The 23,275-nt window shown below is 32.2% G+C and overlaps 1 protein-coding gene across 2 annotated transcripts; it reads right to left on the bottom strand.

Moving 5' to 3' along the window:
- Positions 1-265: 265 nt before the first annotated feature.
- LOC110999095 (sodium/hydrogen exchanger 9B1) lies at positions 266-23,275 on the bottom strand. 2 transcript variants are annotated; one of them, XM_045631636.1, is made up of 11 exons: positions 23,098-23,275; positions 20,738-20,798; positions 20,375-20,499; positions 19,673-19,898; positions 18,824-18,993; positions 13,432-13,646; positions 11,147-11,318; positions 4,923-5,077; positions 2,462-2,620; positions 907-1,102; positions 266-467 (listed from the first exon to the last, which is right to left on the bottom strand). In XM_045631636.1, exons 1-11 carry the CDS (start codon positions 23,150-23,152, stop codon positions 457-459), a joined length of 1,545 nt encoding a protein of 514 aa, XP_045487592.1. In that variant the 5' UTR covers positions 23,153-23,275; the 3' UTR covers positions 266-456. The 2 variants fall into 2 exon arrangements, with proteins under 2 accessions (XP_045487592.1, XP_045487593.1); XM_045631637.1 differs by lacking the exons at positions 20,738-20,798; positions 23,098-23,275 and adding an exon at positions 20,570-20,657.

The following is a 23,275-nucleotide window of genomic DNA, read 5'->3' as shown; positions in this document are numbered from 1 at the left end:
GTATATCAATTATCGCCTATATTGTTTATCTGGTTTTCGTTCAGCTCCCGTCAGAGCAAATTAACACATCTAATTTATGTGTTAATTTGCTGTGACGATTTTTAATTATATTTGTTTACTGGCATAATATATGTGTAAATAAAGTATACCAATAATAAAATAATATCATTTTACGATTTGATTACAAATGAAAATGTTCAAAAGTTTTATTAAAGGTTAATTTAACAGTCATTGACCGTCAAGTTGTAAATAATACAGCTATAAATATTTTTTCATATTTTATTAGCCAAACTCCGTGTTTGAATAAAAAGGTTTTATACAAAGCTTAAAAAATTAACTTTGTTCATCTATATGTACATTAAAAGTATTACACAATCATGTAGGTTTTTGAAGCGTAAAAATTATTTTCCTATTAATAATACAGAACCAGCTGCTTTCGTTTAGTTTCTTCTATTGTTAACTGGAGTCTGAAAATTATAGAAAAAAAAATCACATATGATGATGACTACAGGCTCTCTCCATTACCAACATAGAGCATATACAGGGCAGTAAATTTAACTTTATTAAATATATTTTTATATTTAAACTTTTCATAATGTTAATCTCAAAGGTAAAAAAATCGCTTATTTGAATGCGCTTAGCATAGGAATTCCTTCCTGCATCCGATTTTTACGACTATACAAAAAAGATCAAATGAACATTTATTAGTTAGGCGTAATTTCACTCGTTATCCTGCCTCTAAACTTTCAAGTGGGATACAAATGCCTGGCTAATTGTAGTTAAAACGCGTATAACCGATTGGAGTCTAAAATTTCTAACAGTTCATGCGATGAAGGGTTCCATGTAAGTTATATTTCAATCACACACAAGATATATAATGAAAAGTATTAGTAGATAGGTAATTACCGAGTTCGTTACTAGTTTTACTTTCAGTTCGAATTAACCATTGTCCCAGCTTGTCAGTGAGGAGAAATCCAATGGGAGTAGTAATGATAATGGCCTGTACTAGCAATCGAAGTATGTCTTCTGCGTACGATAACTCATGGGCGTGAGATCCTTGTGACATTAGCACTGCGTTAATTGCTAAAGGACCGAGGACAGCCTGAAAATACCATTAGCCATTAGTCATATTATTGGAAACATATTTTATAAAGATTTAAGATACACACTCAAAGAATATTGTTTTATTATTTATCCATTAGTATAGGAAACATGACTAACACATCACAAATACAAAATAGATATGTAAAAGTATACATGTTATACTCATAGAAGTGTCCTTAGATAAGTTGTTTTTTGTAGTTATACTTCTTTTGGCGCGTTAGTAAGTTTTTATTATGCGCGCGGACATCGTCACAAAAAACCGACACCCTGAAGTTATTTATTTATTAACACTTTGTTACATCATAATATAAAAATTGAACATAATTAAATGAAAAGGAGGGCAACTGGCGGCCTTATCGCTTTCGAGCGATTTCTTCCAGGCAACCACTATAGCTATAGTCAACAATTTGTTTTTTTCTATGATTAGTGTCGTTTTTTCTACGAACGAAGAATAAGGCGAAAGATTAAATTTTTGAAAAGATCCTATTACGCAAAAGAAGAAACTTCTAACGCGTATACATAAGCACACACACGTTGTTGTATATAAATATATGTGTAACACACCTAAAGATAAAATAATACGCACGAAAATTAAATCACAGAATTTTATAATACATACACAAAAGAGACAATACATACGTAAATAATTACAACGAAGATTATAAAAGGCGCTTAAAGCAATAGGGGTTTACCAAAATATATCGACAAACATGTATTTTGAGAAAGGTCGCTCATGCGTTTATCACGGTCTTTTAAAATGTATTAAAATGCTATTTTCAACATGGGGTGTTAATATAGTTGGGGTTAGGATAGTAATAGTAATAGGAGAAGAAATAAATGATATAACTTTAATAATTTGCAAATCACTTGTGTTATGACCTTTTATTTAGAAAAATGATTTTCTATATGCTAACTTTACAGAAATTGGTAACGTAAAGTAAACTTTAAATTACTAATTAAAATTAGAAAAAGTTTAACAAAAGGCATTTATTATCATAGGCATGAGACTACAAATAATACAATTATTTTATTTTACCTTATTACTACGGTAGATGTAAGATTATTACAGGATTTGATTAATTGTATTAAATTACTATATATTTTTGTTATTTATGGCTTCGAATCTCTGCAAATCATCCGTGGTAGGGACAAGACAAAAGATGGCGCGTAAAGGAAAAATGTAACGCGTAAACGAGAAATAAGACAGTAATTTTTTTCCCAACGCCAATAAAGAAGTTTCACTTCAATAATTTCTTGATTTGTACCAGTAGTATTAGAGTTTTTAATCATTTATTTTTCATAATATAAGTATGACTTTCCTTTTAATATTTGCTTTACAAATATTCAATAATATTACCTCTACAACAGACTTAGGCACCCAGGTACAGCACACAAATAGCTTTTCCTTCAATTTAAGATTCCTGCACATGAGAAATGCTACAACCAGTCTAATGGTTAAGCAAACAAACAAGATTCCTAATCCTACGAGCATCGTATTTGCTATATCTCCATGAATCTGTAACAAATAAATACAACATCTTCTACATTACTAAGTATGGAATAACTGGGGAGTGTTTTTAACATTTTTAACTAGACTATTAGAATTTAAAAAAATCACGTGAAAATCTTTTATTTATATTACAAATATTCAAACTGTTTTGTGGGTCACCTACAAACTTAAATAACTGTATGAGTCATAATAATACAAAAAAAACACAGAAATATCAGATAAATTTATTGTAAGGTGTATTATTGTTATTGGGATACAAAGATATACCTTATAACAAACACTTATTAGCTAAACAAACAACATGTAACAAATTTTACCCAACCAATTACTAGGAATAATAGGAATTCTTGTACCTCTGGAATTTTGAATATCATAATATTTTCATGTTTTGGTGGTACCTAAATAAATTTGGGTAAAAGTTAGATTATAACCTGTAGATCGTATCGTAAAGGCCTAACAGTAAATATGATACATATCTAAATGTATACATATAACTTTGGTATCACGTATATTAATAAATTGAATACAAACTAATTCAAAACTATTTGGATGGGTTACGTGCGGACCTTTCCTAGATTTGACCTGTGTGTTGTATATATATATTGTATGATTGAGTTATGTAAGGCTGTCTATTTAGTAAGCATTTTTCAATTTGTTATTAATTTAATATATAGTTACTCTGTGAGAGGCTCGTTTTATAGATACATTTCCAATGAAACTCTCCTAATATGATTTCCCGTATACATGCGTGAGTTTTAGGACATAACGAATCATAAATTCTAATAGAAGCGTTAGCTAAAAATTTATAAAATCATTGTAAATAAAACTTAATGTATAATATTATATATTCCCTTAAGTACACCCGAATGAGGTCTGAAGCAGACCAACAAGAGTCATTATTCGTAACGATTGATATTAGTTTGTGGTATGAGTGGGCTACGAATTTTACCCTAATAAATGGATATTTTTACGGTACTAACATGTACTAACGCAAATATATAAACATATATTATGCATTTTATATGAACTATATGTATTATATTTTTATTTAATTTGAGATTTAATTTAATTTAAGTTTGTTTGTTCAAACATGTTACGTTTTGTATTATAGTGTTTTTATATTGATTTAAAAGACAAAGGTCGCATAAGGGCTATGATTAAGTGGCTACACTGTTAACAAAAGCTATAAATCATAGACTACAACATAAACTTCGTACAAAACTTTTCGTTCATAACTACAGAGGCCAAATCATCGCAACTTACGAGAATTGTTTAAAAAAAACTGTTTAATTAACATAGTATTAGTACGAGACGCTTTTGACTATAAACAAGAGGTATGTAACCTGCTTGAAACGTATGTTTTATTACTTATATTAAGTGCAGCAGAAGGTCTTATTAATTTACTCCTACAACGGATGTAAAGTTATTTGTGTTCTACTTGCATGCTTAGTTCTTATAAAATCTGCTTATTATTTATAACTTTTATGTATTTAGTAGCGAGGTAGCCGCCTGTTCATACAACCTGTTTCGTAAGTAATCCCGTTTGCAATGATAACGAACAAAGACTAAACGATCTTAAACGATTTTTTAAATTTGAAATAAATATGTTTAGCCGTTTCGTCACAATAATGTTTTTTTTAATTTTCAAAACGAACGAACAACATATTTTCAGTGGCGTAGCAAAGGGGGGCGGCGGGGGCAGGCCGCACCGGGTGTCACCTTTTTTGGGGTGGACCCACCCGGTCTCTCAACTTTGAGAACAATATACTAACAAAAAAATAAATAAATCTCCACTAACACTAGCTCAGGTCTATTTAGAATTCGGGGATTCCCGGAAAAGAGTTTGACGCTGTTAGGGATTCCCCATCCGACAAATCCCCACTCTATTTAGTACTGGTGTGCAAGCCTGTACGTATGTGTGTGTAATGTTTTTACTATAGTAAGTATAAATACTTGAATATAAGTTAAATACCAACAAACTCCTCAGAAGAACGGCCGTAAACATTTAAATATAACTGTGTTACTCGTAGTTACACACACAGTAGCATGCTGAGTCAAGACAATTGTAACATTTATTTTTCATAGGTGAGTCATCAAAACGCTGAAAATCTAATTATTCACAAGAACTGGCAAAAAACTCTCTGCGACTCTCTGTGTCTGTTCCATATGACATTTTGAGTAATAAAGAATAATAAAATAAATTAAAAACAAAGATTTGCCCTCTATCAATAGGAGGCATGGTGAAATAGAAGCAAGCACTTACAAACTCGTGAGAACAACATGCTCAAACTCGATATATTATACTGACCACAAAATACGTTCCGGTATACGCAAACACAAGAGGTTCTAATGCCGACCATATCACTCGATAGGCTGTTGTGGCAGGATTTTGATTCAATTTCCATCCCTTTTTCGCCCAGTGCATCGCGGCTGTCGCGTTGCAAGCTAATACCGCTACGCCACCTGAAATCGAAATCATTTCAATCGATATTGAATTTAACCCAAGAAAGAAATCTGATTGGAAATATTCTTGGGCCTTTTCTAATACATTTATATACGTAACGGATGAAATAAATCAGTTTAGTCAAATCAAAATCCTCTTATAACGGCCGTATTACGGATAAAAACGTTTTGGTACAAGAACTAAACAGTTATTACAGTATTTAGTTTTTTTCCCTAATATTTAAACTCTTAACTCAAAATACCTTTATTCATAAATTATTTATCAGGTAAACAAGTACATTTATGAACGTCAGAAAAATTCAATAATTTGTTTAAAAAATTTACATTTACGATTATTATAATATACTATATATAGCAGAATTAGTATATTTAGTTTTATTTTTGAAGTTCAGAACTATACAATAATAATTAATAGTTATGTATAATAAACACATATAATGGTTACACAAAGAACGGATTATACATTGTTAATCAGTGTTGTACAAGCGTCGATTCAATTTGGCTATCAATTATTACTGTAATGTACAAATTTAGAGACATTTGTATGTATATTGTGCATAACAACTCTTACACATTTACTATATATGCTGGGATTGTGTTCTGCTATGGTTTCTCCCCTCTGGGTATCCTCTTCTTATGTTCCTGTACTATTGGAGTCCGATGTTTTACTGAGCGACGAATAAGATTCTCGAGCGCTATTTATATGTTTTCAATAACGTTTAAAATTTCATTTTTTCGAAATTCCATAGTTCCTTTTTCAAGTCTCGACCTATTTCACATTTAGATCATTCTCATAATTTTAAAAGGAGTTTCTAATTGCCATTAATGCTTTCAGTGACCTCTATTATTGAATAGACAAACTATATAATAAACATATGATTTAGTCTAGTGCTGCACTGATTGATGACGTAGTATCGATATTGCATTCTTATCGACAAGATCCAGCTTTGTATGAATTATGAAATTATCTCATTAATTTCCTGCACATTATTCTCCCGCCGTGCGTGGAGGCTGCCTTCCGCTGACTCCACGCAATCTTTTTTCGGTGCAGGTAAGTTTTCCAGAAGCAGGATCAATTTCCGCGCTGGACGCCGTAGAATGCCGCCTTTGGTTGACACGTCGACTGTCCGAACAATGCCATCTGGACCGGGAAAGGTAGCGCATACTTTGCCCCTAATCCAGCTGTTCCGAGGCAGGTTGTTGTCGGCTACTATTACTAAATCTCCGACTTGAAATTCTGGTCCCTTCCCTTGAGTATTTCGACGATTACGTAGTTCTTGTATTGCTGATATTAGTGAGTTCAGTCGTATTTCCCCGTCTTCTATTTTTAAGGATGACAATCTTACAAAGCTTGGTAGAATGGACCTCCCGCCGGTGAGAAACTTGAACTCTTCTTCAAAGGATTCTTGTTGAGTTGCTTTCCAAATAAGTTTCTCGGCCTCTTTTATAATTTCTGCCGTCAGAGGTGTATACTTATTTTCTACTTGAGTTAATTTACACGGTTGCTTGAGCTTCACTTTTTTCTTCTTTTTCTTCCAATCTTTATCTAATTTATTTTCTATTCCATGGAGTCTCTTCAATGTACTCTGGTAATTATCCGGCATTTTGACATCATTTCTCTTCCATAACAGCGCTGTCTCGAAGCGCCCATTTTCGAGCTGCCTTGTTCTTTCTTCAAGTTTCTTTAATGCCCGCTCTTCCGGATCTTTGTGGGGTCCTCTCGGTTCTATATACAAATTATCCATGGTAATGTACTCTTTCACAAGACCATCGAGTGGTTCTTCATTGTGGTTTTTTATAAAGTTTACTATATGGCCAAGACTTCTTGAATAGCTTCCATGGATGACCCAACCAAGTGGAGTAAGAGATGCTACTGGTTGGTTTCTCTTCCCTGTCTTCACTTCTGAAGCCAGCAGTAAGGGCCAATTGTCTTGCCCTATTAGAACTGTGGGTTTTACCTCGTATGTAGTTAACAATGGAAGTATGTCTTTAAGGTGTTGGCAATCTTCGAGCTTAGCCTTTTCTATTCTTTGTGTTGAAAGTTGAAGATTTTGTACTGTCCTTGCTGACAGTGGTTCTTGCTTTTCACCCACTCGTATGTTAACTTCAATTCTTCGGGATGACTGTTCTTCATCTGTCGCACCGTCGTATGTTGTTATATGCAGTGGCTCTTTCTTACCAACTGCTCCTATTTTCTTAGCAACCTTATCGTCGATTAGGGTAATGGTTGACCCGTCATCCAACAATGCGTGTGTATCAATCACTCCCGCCGGTCCAGAAATGCGAATAGGTGCGATCTTCAGAAATGACTCTTTGGGAACCCACGCCGAGTTAACATTTTCATTCTTCGAGTCATCTTCTTTCTCTATCGAGAGTGTCCTATGTAGCATATGGTGATGTGTTCTTATACATCCTTCAACCCCACACTTTCTTGTTTGACAGCTATGTTTAAATTTCCTTATTTTAAGACACCTGAAGCATAATCTCTTCTCCTTTGCCATGTCCCAACGTTCTTGGCAGTTTGCTTCGGTAAATTTGTGACAATCATTTGATTTGTGTTCGTTCTTTTGACAGAACACGCACTTTAATGAATTATCGAAAATCTTTTGGCGCCCATTTTCTCTTACTGCATGTATACGTTGTCTGGGTCGAGGTATATCGGTTTTCTGTATGACTATATCCTGGACTGGTGCATATCGTGCGCAACCCAAAGATTCTTTCTTCAAATACCGACTGAAAGTCACTAAGTCAGGTTCATTTGGTAAACGCGTTAAGGCAAAGTCATACCATCGTAGTTGTAGAGGTTCTGTTAGTTTCTCGATCATTGATTTTAACAGATCTGGATTATATAAATATTGCACACATCCAAGAGCTTCAATGGTTTTAACTACATTATCGACCTTTGTTGACCATTCTATAATATCTCTTGCAATATGAGTTATTCTGGGTAGCGTCTTTAACTTATGGATCTCCACTGATGCTATGGCGTCTGGTCTTCCGAACTTCGTTTCAAGAGTTTCCATTATGTATTCCGGACTATTGTGTGTATAGAGAAGACTACTAACTGATTCTCTTGCTAAACCTTTGAGACTTCTTCTCAGTCGCGCCATATTCTCAATTGGTGAGTAATTAGATGCTGATTCGAAGTATGCTGCCCGAAATATTAAAAACTCTTGATGTGATCCGCCGAAATATGGAAGTTCAGTGTCTCTTACAGGTCGACTTGATTTCACAGCCTGCATCAGGGCTGAAGCGAGCTCTTGAATATCACTCTTTGGTGTTACGTTTACTTTTTGCTGTTCTGGTTGCATCGGCTGAGAAACTCTTGAGTAGTGCTGTGTTTGTGGTGGCAATGCGCTGCACTCAACTTCATCACTTTGTTGATTTGTCTCCAACCATGTACTCACTCTTTTTTCTTGGTCGTTAACTGACTCGGTAGAACTTAGATCTTCATTATCCGAATCTTCAATTTCCAGTCCTGCTATCTGTGCTGCTATAACATCTTTTTTCTTTAGAGTCAGCTCATATTCAACCTCGGCTAATTTTATTTTAGCTTGTGTAATTCGCTTCATCTTCGCACTGGTTTTCGTAGTCATCGTCGTAACTGACAGAGAAGTTGATTTGTTGGTTACCATTTTTTCAGATGTTCTGACGTCACTACCTCCACCTTGGAACTCCGGTTTAATGTGGCTTGCAACCTCTGGAGTATTCATTGTTCTATCTTCCGAGTCAATATGTTCTTCCTCAGGTGGATCGGCGACTGGTACTTCAATTTTACGTCTTCCACCCGAACGAGTAACAGGCATTTTGACGTGAACTAATTGGTAGTCTTTAAAAATATATACTATATATAGCTATACGCGGCACAGAAGTCTTTCTAACATAAAATAAACACTATAAATGTTCTATGTTTCGCACTAAAAAATTCACCATCTGGCAGATACTATGTTACATTCACTATATTTCACTCGCGACCCGATGCGCACTATATTAGAGCATTTAATACGTCGCGGAACTTATTAAACACTATATACTTTTATTCGCGAACCGAGGCGCAGTATTAGAGCGCTATACACTATATACTTTTATTCGCGAACTGAAACGCACTATCAGAGCGCTAAATACGTCCCGGCACTATTAAACACTATATACTTTTATTCGCGAACCGAGGCACACTATCATAGCGCTATACACTATATACTTTTATTCGCGAACTGAAACGCACTATCAGAGCGCTAAATACGTCCCGGCACTATTAAACACTATATACTTTTATTCACGAACCGAGGCGCACTTTTAGAGCGCTAAATACGTAACTATACGGCACAGTATATACATCACTCACGAACCGAGGCGCACTATATAAGAGCGCTATATTTCGCGACAAACGGCGGAGGAAAAAGAGAGGCCCCGGAGCAAGCTCGAGGGGAGATGCGCAGGAACAGCGATCCGACTCTGAAGGGCCACAAATGTGCATAACAACTCTTACACATTTACTATATATGCTGGGATTGTGTTCTGCTATGGTTTCTCCCCTCTGGGTATCCTCTTCTTATGTTCCTGTACTATTGGAGTCCGATGTTTTACTGAGCGACGAATAAGATTCTCGAGCGCTATTTATATGTTTTCAATAACGTTTAAAATTTCATTTTTTCGAAATTCCATAGTTCCTTTTTCAAGTCTCGACCTATTTCACATTTAGAACATTCTCATAATTTTAAAAGGAGTTTCTAATTGCCATTAATGCTTTCAGTGACCTCTATTATTGAATAGACAAACTATATAATAAACATATGATTTAGTCTAGTGCTGCACTGATTGATGACGTAGTATCGATATTGCATTCTTATCGACAAGATCCAGCTTTGTATGAATTATGAAATTATCTCATTAATTTCCTGCACATATATTACGTATTAGTTGTCATTGTTCATGAATACGAATTTAATTACAAATAAGTTAATTATTGTCAAAATAAACATTTCAACTTAAAGGTGTCATTATTAAATAGTTAAAGTTATCGATTTGATATTAATTGAAGGTTTAATTTTTTTTTATTTAATTACTCTACGTGACGTATTTTTTTTTGGTCCTACACAAATTAAAGTGGCTGGCAATGTTAATCAGAAACGCAAGGCAAAATTAGAGTCAACCCAATACAGCGGCATGAATCTTATATTTATTCCATTCCTTGGGTAAATTTCTATGTATCTGGGACTTATAATTAAACCCCTGTTTCGTAATTCGTAAAAACTGAATCAGTCGAATGGTACCTTTTAATTAAAGCACTATTTTGTCTCTTTTTGTCAAATCATGGTTACACTGTGTTGAAAAGAGACAGTTGAGTACTGTAGTCAAAATGGTGCAATTGGAGTATTTCATATTTTATATAGGTAACTTAGACAATAGTTAACCTGCTTTCATAAAAAAACTCACATATACCTACTTTTAAATATCGATATCATGTAATAAAACTACTACGATCAATGCCTGGTTAATCAGAAAGACATTTTTCCAATATATAATTTTTCATTATTACGTAGTTTGATCTCAAGGCTCTAAAGGCTCTAATGCCCCTAAAAGTGTCTTATTTTTGGCATAACGGAGAAGGCTCAGCTGATGATGTGTAAAGATTCTTGAGTGCGTAGTCGGAATTTGAGAAATTGGTCCTAGTGAAACGAAAAATATAAAAACGTTCAAACAAATTTTTACCTCCTTAATATATATAAATGATTTTGCAAAAACGATTTAATATCGTCTACTTAGATTGTTTTCGGGCCTAGATTTCTTGTCTAGGTTGGTTTATTGGATGTCTAGGGTAACTCCCGAATTTGTTTTTGTTATTAAATCTATTTAAATAAAGTACAGCTAAATTATTGTAAATAAATATTTCGTAGCGTATTATCTATTCTATTAAGTATTTATGAATTCAAATATATCCAATAACATCATATAATTGTTTGTTGCTGTGGTTCAAAATTGAAATGAAAAACAAAAGACGAAATGACGGTGCGTTTTATACAAATATGACTAATCTATTGGTGACCTAATGTGTTAAGTGAAACTAACCAGTGCCGCCCCATCCAATGGTGCTAGTAATCAGGTTTCCAAATAACCCGCCGATTAGAAGGAACAGAACACGTAGTTCAGTAACGTAATAATCTTTTGAACTGGGTACAAATTTAGTTAAACTGCCCCAAATGATGCCTAGGGCTGCCCCAACGAATAGAGTTAATGCGACCTGTAAAAATAAAACACTTTTTATTCACTGCATTGAATATTAAAAAAAAATAAGTTTTCAGAAGAAGGTGGGGTAGTGGTGGTGGATAAAACAGAGATCTGTCTATCCATGGACCCCATGTTTCTGTATCTGTTTCGTAAACACAAATTTTTATTAATAGTGATAAGTGCCATCTGTGCCTGAAACCCTTAGTCGGTTTCCTCGCGATATTTTCCCTCACCGTACGAGCAAATGTTAAATGCACACATAGAAAATCCATTGGTGCACGGTTTGGGATCAACCCTGAAACCTCTCAGTTAATTCGGCAATATAAGCAAAACCATACACAATATGAAACAAAAATAATACTATATATAGAAATAATCACAATTTACAGCAGGTAAAAAGTGCAAAATACATGATATTTATTAAAATAAAACGTAATGGTTATATTGACTGGATGACAGCGTAGCAGCAAAATTTTGCTATTTTGTATAAACGTCAACCTATTTTCAAGCTAAGATGTGATCTATTAACGATTGCTCGACGGTGAAGGAAAACATAGTAAAGAAAACGACCCGTTCGAAGAACCAAAAATAAATGTCTGAGGCTTTGGAGACAGATCCGACTTACAAAAAAATATTATTTCTGAAAAATTACAGGAACTAAATCCAAAACTAATCATATTGCGGGACTGTAATTCTTTAATATATTGCTACAATCGTATAAAGGAAAATGTTTATATCTTTTCCGGTCTTAAAGTTCAAGTCATCTTAAAAGCTAGATAGTGTTTTAATCTTGACATAGAAACGTAAATGTAGGTTACGAAAACGTAAATTTATTAAAATACTAAACAAATGTTTCTTAAACACGTAATATGCAAGTTTATCAATGGAAAAACGCGCCCAGGTTAATTTTCACATAAGCTCTCTTTCCACAGTGTAAAATGAATCAAAGTTGGATTGTCGGATTCCATTTGGGTTAAGGAGAGCTTTTGAAGTAAGGTTTATCTTTGCAATTATGTTATTCCAGTGTTCAAATCCTATATATATTTCAAGCTGTTTTTTTTTATTGTTAATTTTTTTTAGTTTTTTTCATTATTTACTCTACTGCCATCGTGTCCTGGGACTTTTTCTATTTTATTAAGTTTAAGCTCGTCTGAATGCTTCCAGAAGATTCTCGTAGTAAAAAGAAAGGTTAAATGCGGCCTATATGCAGATCTTGACTTACGTTTCAAAAATATATGTCTTTAATGATATACACAAATTATATATACATATCATATTTGTACCATGCCCTATCTTATGCATTTCACAACCGAAATTACTATTTTACTCAGCATAAAATTTACGACCTTCAGTTAACTCGCCATTGTCATTAACTATTAATTTTGTAAGGCGGGAAAAACACTTACTCTTATATTTAAAACAGGTGTATTTACACTTTTAAACTTAACGTTCATGTACCGATTCAGTTAATCTAGCTATTGTGACAAAATTTTATTTTACGAGTATATGTACTTTCTTTATGAAATAGAAAATAAAGCGGTTATATACATTTAGAATAAGACATTTAATACTAGTTAAATTACGTTGGATGTCAGGTATTGTTTTTCGAAAATAATACATTTATTACCTTTCCTACAAAAAGTAAAAGTAAAAAACAATCCAAAATTACCAATAATTTTTGTGATTATTCAAGCATGCAATAATTACTGCATGCATACCATTACAGCTATTGGAGGCAGACCGGATTCCGGATTACATACAGGATTCGGCATTGCTAATTGAACCGCACTGTGAACACCTATTTTTTCTACTGCAGTGTAACTAAATTACATATGCATTAGCTTGGTTGTATTTGTTAATTCCGTTATATTAAAAAAAAAGTTCTATTTGTATAATATTTCGTAGACATCCGGTGAACTATTTTACTATTTCAATGGATACCAGCGCGATCAAACACAATCATAGAAAATTTCTTTTGATTTTTATTCAATTGTTCTCGTAGAATTACCATATAAGCTACTTAAATAGTGTCTGTGATTTAAACAAAACCTCAAAAATATTTAGTATAACCCGCTAAGATTTTAGTAAAAATGTATCATATTTATTTTCCATACCAGGATACTAACCTTAACATACCGGTATATATCACTGTCCTCGCTAACAAATATGTAACTATAGACAATTCCATACACTCCCACACTTAAAGCGGTGTCTATACCTCCCGCTGTGCAAATGAATTGGGCCCATTCTACTTTGCCACAGGCCACCTTGCCGTGCTTGATCACTGATGGCATTGTTACTGGACACGACACTGAGGCGTACACTGACCCTAATAGAATTCCTGAAAATACATTAAAAATTATCATTAGTATATAATGAAAATGTTAATTTGAAAGAAATAATAGTTTTATACGACTACAAATAAGTAATACAAACTAATGCAAATCACAGTTTAATCTAGTTTCAAGAGCTACATATTTGACAGGGCTCAAGACGAGAATGTGAGATATGAATTAGAATATAGGCTTATTTTCATTCAGTCACAGTCATTTTCAGAAAACATTTAAAAACTTCAGTGACAGTGACAATTTAAAAAACAAAGAAAATAAATTAAACTGTATAAATTATTTGACTGTATCTTACAGGAAATGATTATTATAATTAAATTACACACAATACAGGGGCCTTAGACAAAATCACTTTTCGACACGCGTGACCTAATGTCATTCATATACAACTTTATTAAGCGCTAGTGACTCACGTCTGTCGAAAATAAATATTGTCTCAAGCCTCAGTTATGTTCAACACATGACCACATAATGTGTAAGATATAGAAGGACTATTTTACAGATAATAAAATGTCCTCCACTCGCGTATATCTGTATAAATGCGATAACGTTCAAAACTACTACACTGATTTTATATGGTTTTAATGAAAAGGAACGTCGTTATTGTTTTATGTAAATTAAAAAAAAATTAAAGCAAAAAATATTTTTAATATACATGAAAAACACTCAGGTAGAGCTGCGGTCAAACACTAACAATATCTGTGAAAAGTGCAAGCTCTATCATTCTTCCCAACTTTATTATAAAATGAAGAATATAGAATATATGAGGTAATACAGCTAAAGTAAACATTACAGAAAAACTCAAAATTATTGTCACAAAGGAATGAAATGGCATATGAAAAGGCAGGCCTGAAATATTTAACTATCGCTACACGTGCATTCGGTAACCGCAGCTCATGCGAAGAAATGCATTTACAGGTATGAAACAACCTATTGGATTTACTGCATTGCACGTGTGTGTGTGGAATAATAAAGGCTTTACATCTGTACGTGGGTATGGTCGTACCAAATTACTGTGTTTTAAATATTGTAGAATTGTTTGATGATTTGCTTTTTTTTAATAAAGAGTACCGAGAGTTTTTACGCCGGCTTTTTCTCTCGGCCAACACCCTCTGTCTTCTTTGCCGATGAGTAGGGATGCCAACAGGCTCGAATTTAATGACGTGGAATAAGTGATACCATTATGATCCTATGTTCCAAAAAAAAAACTACTATACTATTTGTTAACATGCAAACTAAGACGGAATAAGCATATTACGATTGTAAAAAAACAGAAACATTACTATTATTTAATTGAACTAATAATAATAGAAAAAAATAAAAATAAATTGTTTCTATGTGCACATCAAAATGGCTATATTTGAATTTAGAATAGATACATTGCCGTCAAGCATTTGTCTAGTTTATAAACCTAACCAAAAAGGTGCTAATTTTATTCTCGACCAAACGATGCAACACAAATGTGTCTTACAAGATAATTCAGAAAATCTGCAAGTTTCTTAGAAAACAGGCCTTGTGAGACTTCATACAAGTAACGATACAACAATACAAAAATTTACTATATTTGGGTTCGATTTTAATGACGTGGAATAAGTGATACGTTGATGATCTTATCTTCCAAAATAAACGATATTTTTATTTTTTTATTACTCCAGTGTATGTTTTAATAAATGTAAGTCTTTACAAAATAGTAATTTAAAGTATGATTGGGACTTTTTGGATTCTAAAATCATAACATTTCCGTATACTACATGGTATGCGTTATGGTCATCGCTAACCATAAACTATAGATTTCCACAAATAGGTTAATAATTATTGAAGTTGGCTTAAGTAATTATTAAGTATTACTTGCCAACCGTGCACGGCCGTTAAACGACACGACTCATGTTGCGGTTGCAATAATTTAGCTTTTATGTTACAACTTAGTTCTAATAAACATCTCTTCCTTACTTAACTATATAATTTGTTTTGCACAAATTACTGAGAAGATTTCGATAGTTTATAGAGTAGTTATTAATATTACGGATGTTTTAAAATAATCTTACGCTCATAACATTAGGCTTGAGGTTTTAAAAAGCATTTTAGATTATTTATTAGTGACTATAGAACCTATACAGATTAAAAATTAATTCAATATATAATAAAAAATAAAAATTGAACATATAAGGAAAATAGTTTATACAAAAAAAGGTGTGTGTACTAATGCGTTAGAAGTTCTTTGGCGTAAAAAGAAAAACGTGCGCATCGTAAAAATGTACTCCTATCATTTTTCCCTAACGCGCCAAAAGAACTATTACTTCATAATAATATTATTTTATTATATTAATATTATTTTATACAAACATTTTTTTTAAATTCAAAACCTACTAATACGCGTATCTGGGCAAGATGGCGTCGCACTGTATGATGTACATGTTTGTAAACATATTATTATTCTGCGATTTGTATTAAAAGTGTGTATTAACTTCTGTGTAAAATTTGTATATTAACTTCTATGTAAAAATATTAAAAATTGAAGACCCTGAATGTTAAAAATGTTTTGAAATCTCCCGGCAAACAATTGATATGTCCCAAAATTTACAAAAATAGATGCAGCTTTGTGCTCAGGACAAATTTTACATCATATTATACAAAGTCCCTGTTGGATTCTCTTGCTAGCTTGCAAAGGTAAAGCTATTATTGTGAAAACTACGTTTTCTCAAGAGTGATCTAGATATTCCCAATGAAAGTGCATCATAATGTACCATATAATAAAAGTATTTATTATGAGCAAATTTCTTATCGTACCAAGCAGTTTTATTATTTCCAACTTAAAAGCATAAACATCGGAATTAAAAATTTAATCCCGACATAGTCTTAAGATTAGACCAGCGAAGACATTATTCATTATTGTTATATTTGCTTCAAGTAATGCCCGTTCTCATGTGATGGAAGTATTAAAGTAATATTTTAAATTATCGCTGTTTTCAATAAATTAAAAGTTTTTACTATTTTACTCTTAGTTGAAAACAGTACAAAAACACGTTTTTTACACTTTCTCTATACGATATATGTATTAGAATTTGAATGCCCACAGACTGGTTCTTAAAACTTATACCATTGTAATATGCACAAATTGCCATTGGATAGCGCTGATTTGCTTATTTAAAACAAACATTGTTTGTTTACATTCTATTATATTGAACTATACCTTTCGATTGCGCGTAGTGACAGTTTGAAAGCGCGATGTAAATCGGCTGAAATATAACCGTAGATTGTGTTTGAAATGAGTTTTGTTCACAATTGCAGCTCTATATTAGTTAGAATAGTCATTCTATACTAGAAATGTAACGCGTGTATTTAGTATCAAAGTTACAGAACAAAAACCCGTAAACAATTCGGAACTCGTATGAGAATTGCAAAAAAAAATTTTTAGAATTATTTTGTATTTTTGATGTTGTTTTAAGCTAACGATATAATTATAATTTTGTTTGTAGAATTTTTTTATTAATTAAACGAGATTATCCTATCTTATAAGGATTCAAATTATATACATAGTCAGCATAGTTAATGGTTATAGTTACTATTGACTAATTAGTTTGAGCGGGCAACCCACAGCCCTGAAGTCCCGCGTTCATATTCCCGGTTATGCATCGATTTGTATGATTTGTGAATTAACACTTGCTAGTAAGCCGGCATGTTATTGACCTAAAAGCCATGATCTTGTATCTACTTCTCTATAAAATAAAATACTTGGTGTATTTTATTTTATACTAACACCGAGACAAGTACAAGTTTTGTCGAACACTCCAAGACGTTCATCGAAAACCTTGAAATCTTTTAAGTAATTATGAACCTCGCTGTTAAACGTTTCGATACAATATGCATTAGTCTACGCTGGCATAGGAAAAAGAACCCTATGACAAAGTAATAAGGTTTAATTTTAACATTCAAATAGTAAACATGTTCTGCAAATCTGAATCTTGTACTACTGACCATGAATTGGACGAAGTATTAGCTTTCGTCTGTCTGTTGTCGCCACTGCTTTATAAAATTCGCATACAACGTTGCTATTGTGTATTGATAATATTGTAATTATCAAGAGATGATTTATGGAATGATTATAATTACAATATTGATTACTTGTATTACAAGCGTCTAACATGTCACAAAGCCGCATTGAGATTGAGAGATAAGCGGAGGCATTGGAGACAGGCATAAAATATCATACTGTTAAATAAAATAAGGGAGATATTCATACTGCATTAGATTTTAGAATAAATAGATAAGCATTAATTGGTTCGATTAAAAACACTCATAGAACACACCCATCAAAGTATTAATATTGATATTAGTAATATATTAATATTGTAATGTATGTATTTATCTGATATTAAAAACATAAAATTTAGAGCTGCAAAAACCATTGTTACAAATCTTAGGGGGACTAATTCGTTTAATTAAAGTCATATAAAACAAATCCAGTAGTAAGAAGTCATGTATTATATTTTAGATTTTCATTTGCATTTTACATACAAAATGTAAGGTTTCATACTATCGTTATAACAAGTATAAGAAAGATCTTAGAAGATATTGATGTAATTTATTGTCTGTAGTTGTTGATGTGCACACCAATCAATAGTTGTATAATTTTATTATTAACAAAAATAGTATCACGTATGACGTTCGATTTTCTTCGCAATATAAAATGCCTTAAATGGAAATTCTCGGACCTATTTCACTAGTATTCTTATTATGAAGAAACGCTACATTATATTCTTTTGGTTTTTTACGCTGAATACTAGAAATGTCGTATACCAAGGTTGTAATTAAAATACATTTCTGTCACCATTGATTTAGTTTGAGAGAAAAGTATAAATCAGCATTTAGGGAGAACTTTGAAATTGGACTGATTAATAAAAAAGGAAAACAACCATAGTTTTTAGTAACGACCAGAACCCAATCGTAGAAACGTAAAAATGGATAATAAATTAATTTTAATTTTTTTAGTAGAAGATTTAATTATATCAAATGAAATTAAAAAAAAAATAGTTAAGACATTAGTAAACAATTAATAAAAAGCAACATTTCGTAAAAAAAAACCAGTTTTTACCAGATTACTTATAAGAAATTAGTAGTATTTACCATAATCTATGAATATATTAATTAAATAATTTTAAAGTATACGAACCCCATAACCAAGGAAAACCAAGAAAGTAATGAACACACACTGCAAGAACCACCACCTCTGTCATCCATGGTACTGTTCCTAGGAGTATTATTTGACGCCAATTACGCTTCATATAGTGGACATTCCAGGCTAGGGATCCCTTCCCAAGGATTATTACTGGATATATTTTCCTGGTTTGAAGATAAATAACGTTTGAAGCTAATAAACCCAATCACAATACTAACAAGTGAAAAGTTTTTCTTGGAAGTAACAATCGTTACAACCATTTCGGATCTCGGATCGCAGGCCTAGAATTTCTGTACGTTTTTTTTTTATTAGGTTACTGGCCAGTGCGAATAACGGAAAAGAGTAAAAGCGATTTCAAATCAAATCGAATCAAAAATATCTATATTCATTTAGGTAAACATGTACACTTATGAACGTCAAGAAAAACAAATTAAATTAATCGTAAATTTACATGTACCACCAGTTCGCAAGTCAAGGGCGTAGAGCGGGTAAGATTAATATATAGTTATTACAAACGCTGTAAAATTTGGAGTAAATTTGACTTAGCAGTAAACACAGGTCAGATAAAAGATCTGTTATGCCTGCATAATACTTTTATAAAAAACATTTGTGCGTAAATAAAGGTTATAAAATTTAAACTTTTTTAAATACTAATATTTGACGCAGTCGTGTTTTGTTAAACTTAAATTAGACTGAATTTCTATATGGTAAGAAGTATTCATTATTAATTACAAAAATGTTACTATCATTAAATAAGATTACAAAAGCATAGTTAAACACATCATAGATAACTAATAGCGCATGAATTATTACCCATTACTTTACATAAGCATTAGTATGTACCTTAAAAAGACGTCGATTTCAATATGGTGTCGCATATCTAAGAAACCAAGATTTCTCGCTATTATGCCGGTCAATAAGGCTGCTAATAGCGGTGGAAGAGTTGTAACTTCTTGAAGAATCTGACCACTACCCCATGCCACAACGCCAACTATGGTTATGCGGAACCATTTTCCATGAATACCCCAACCATCCCAAGTGCACCATAAAACGCCCCATACACACAAACCTGTAATAGTAAAGAATATGAACATCATCTCTTAGTGTCAAATCATCATGTCCAAGGCATTGTGTATTAAGTACAAATTAGTACGTATGACAAGGAAAAAGAAATAAACTGAATGCAATTAATAGAGAAATTACATTCACATATCTTCTCCTTACTCACAGTATACAATCAGTCAAATGATGGCGCATGAAATAACACCTGATTTCATTAAAAAAACTGCAACTAAAAAAAAACAAACGAGCACGACTAGTATAGTCTGATAAATGTCTAATTACAATTATGCTTAAGACATTTAAGGTTATTTCAAATTATACCCATATCTTTTCTGTATTGTTATGAATAACTATTTATAAATAATTAATAGAGTATAGTAGGAGAATAAAGTATAGTATATATATTTAAGCGAATATAAAGACTTTCACTTATAATATAAAGTATTTTATATATTTGTAAACAAATTTATAATACGAACTTACCTAGAATAATCAATGTAACATAATGCAAGGTAGCCGGAAGCGCACTTTTCAACCATGATGGATTCTTACTTTGTTCCTCTTTTTCAATACTATCGATATTGATTGTCGGAATTACGTCTGAAGGTCTGCAATATTATAATTTTTAATATTATTTTGTTAAAGAGTTGTTTATTACAATTACTAAAAGGCTCTCACGGTGTGCAACTCATATCGTTTATAACGATACTCGCGCGTGTATCTAATAAAATACTGTCTTCGTTCATGTGTTTGATTTATTATTATAAGACGAACATCAGCAATTAACGTTCTTATAAAGATAGGAGGATTCATTCTAAATTTAGTGAGCAAACAGTACTTACTTACGTTTTCACTTCCTCTCTTATGATATACACATCTGTATCAATGATTGTCAACATCTGCCTATCTGAAATTAGGTATAAATATGACGTTCATAAATGCACCACCATCAATAAACGTTAAGTGTTTTGCATTGATGCATCATTTAATTTCTATTTATAAAGTACCTACACTGTTTACACATAAAAGACACTTTTAATAAGTCCATGTTTTTTGACGTTACACAAGAATCGTCGTTTGAAATCGTTTAACGAAACTTTGATTCGGCGAGCCTTTTTATTACGACTTAGGGTCGATAATCTGGTTATGACTGCTAACGGTTTTCTGTGTCAGTTGCATTCCAATGTCCAAAATGGGAAAATGCATAATTTGATATCGACGTAAAGTACCAATTTATTTGAATTCGCCTCATCATAATTTGAAGACAGGATCTGACTGTTCTTAATTCAAGTATGATGATGAAATAATGTTTTACAATTTTTATGGTTACGGTTAGAATAACTTTATTTCTCATAGGAATTAAAAAAATTCGCTTACTGAGAAAAAAAAACATTACAAGAGACTAAATAATTATTACCAGAACGCACAGAAGGTACATATACAAAAATTCAAAAACAAATACAGTAACAAAAATGCATTTTTAAAGCAGATTTATGAATATATAGCATTTGTTTCCCATAATTATCTATTAACAGATGATGTAATATATTGATTATACGCAAATAAATTTTGTATTTGCCTCCACTATACATTATTGAAATATATCCATTTACTTAAAAGCGATGTTCATTTTTTAATATACATCTTTTAAAAATTATAATTTTTCATAAGCGAAATAATCTTATAAAGAGATTTATTTGAGTAGCATTTAAGAACCACTACTGTTTCAAGCACTGTTTACGATAAAGATTTGCTAAAAAACAAGGTGAAAATAAAGAGGTCAAGTGCGAGGTGTAATTGTCACAAATTATTTAATTTCTACCATTATTCGAATATTAGTTATTTATAGCAGTGTTTCGAGTATCGTGCAATTCTACTATCAATTTTTATCAAATACGTAACACAAAGTACAAGAATAACTTTTTATGATTTATATTGTTTAAATTCTTTATATTATACGATTATTCAAAAATACTGTTTACATTTTTATGATATGATAGTTCTTATGCAAATAGAGAAATGCTGATATTTTTTCTCGGGTTGGATGTTAAAAATCGTGATCATATATACCTTAATGTGTTAAGTGAATATTCCTGCTTTTTCAGAGACGTTATAACTCTTAAAGAAGGTAACCATGGAAATGCACAGAGCTGTTACCCTAATATAAGGCTGTACAAGGTAGGGTAAGTGAACTTTCTGCCGCATTAGTTGATGACATCGTATCGTAAGTGTTAAGCTCAAACATTATTTGTTATGTATCGACAGAAATCCTGCAGTGCTTAAAACTATGGAACATGGTGCCAGATACATACATTAATGTTACACAGTACAGCCAAAGTCGTAAATTTGCCTATCGATAAATATGATCACAGCCCGCCAAAGTTGGCATGCAATTCACAAATGACAGAACTTATGTGAAGTTTGCCGGGATAATCTAAGTATATCGAAATACAGCGAGGAAATGCTGCCAGCGTTAAAGATACACTGCCACATGGACCACTTATTATTATTGTGATAATTTAGTATTATTTAATATAATACACATTTAATTTATAAATAAAATAAAAAAAAATTAAAGTTATACATTTAATTTTGCATTAATTTTCTATTTATCTCGAATTTTGTAAACGTTTTTGACATTCATAAGCATGCCTTAAGTCGCATCTAAACTGAATAAATACATTTTGATTGATTGATCCATTTTTAGTTATTATTATTATTGTAGGTTCAAAATATAGTTAATACTGTATTACACTTTAAGTATAAATATATAAAAATTCAATAAGTAACTAATATGTTTCTGCAACGTGTGCATTAGATTTATTTATTTATAGTTAATTTCTACCATTACAGGAACTAAAGACTGATTTGGTAGAAAAAAAATAACCTGAAGCACCATAACAGGAAAGAGGATAACAGGAACAAGAGGGTAACAAAATTGTAGGGACGTTTTTCCATTTTAATTTTGACTACAAAAACTAATTTGGACTTTGCATTCAATCACCACAGAACACATCAATCGGTATTATCGATGTTGGAGTAAAATATACTTTTTAATATTACAGAGAAAAATGCTTTAAACGGGTTTTTATAACTTCATTCGATACCTAGTCCTCAACCTACAAAATGAAAAAAAAATGCTTAAATACCTAGCTATGGAAACGTATGTAAAGACAGTTAAAGTTCAGAAAGATAATCTTACTTACTTGAATACATTGACTCCATTCTTGGGAATAATTTAGCACACGAATTTCTTAGCATTCATGCTAACTTATAAAACAATAGTTAAGTTCTGCGCGCACGCACGACTCTCAAAAACGACTGTATGGAGCTGACAGTGGCGTCATGGACCGAACCAATAAATTTGTAGCTACAATTTAATAA

The sequence above is a fragment of the Pieris rapae genome, chromosome 16, assembly GCF_905147795.1.
Source record: "Pieris rapae chromosome 16, ilPieRapa1.1, whole genome shotgun sequence".
Classification (NCBI taxonomy): Eukaryota; Metazoa; Arthropoda; class Insecta; order Lepidoptera; family Pieridae; genus Pieris; species Pieris rapae.
The sequence above is the reverse complement of the archived record's forward strand: the minus strand, read 5'-3'. Positions and strand labels throughout refer to the sequence as shown.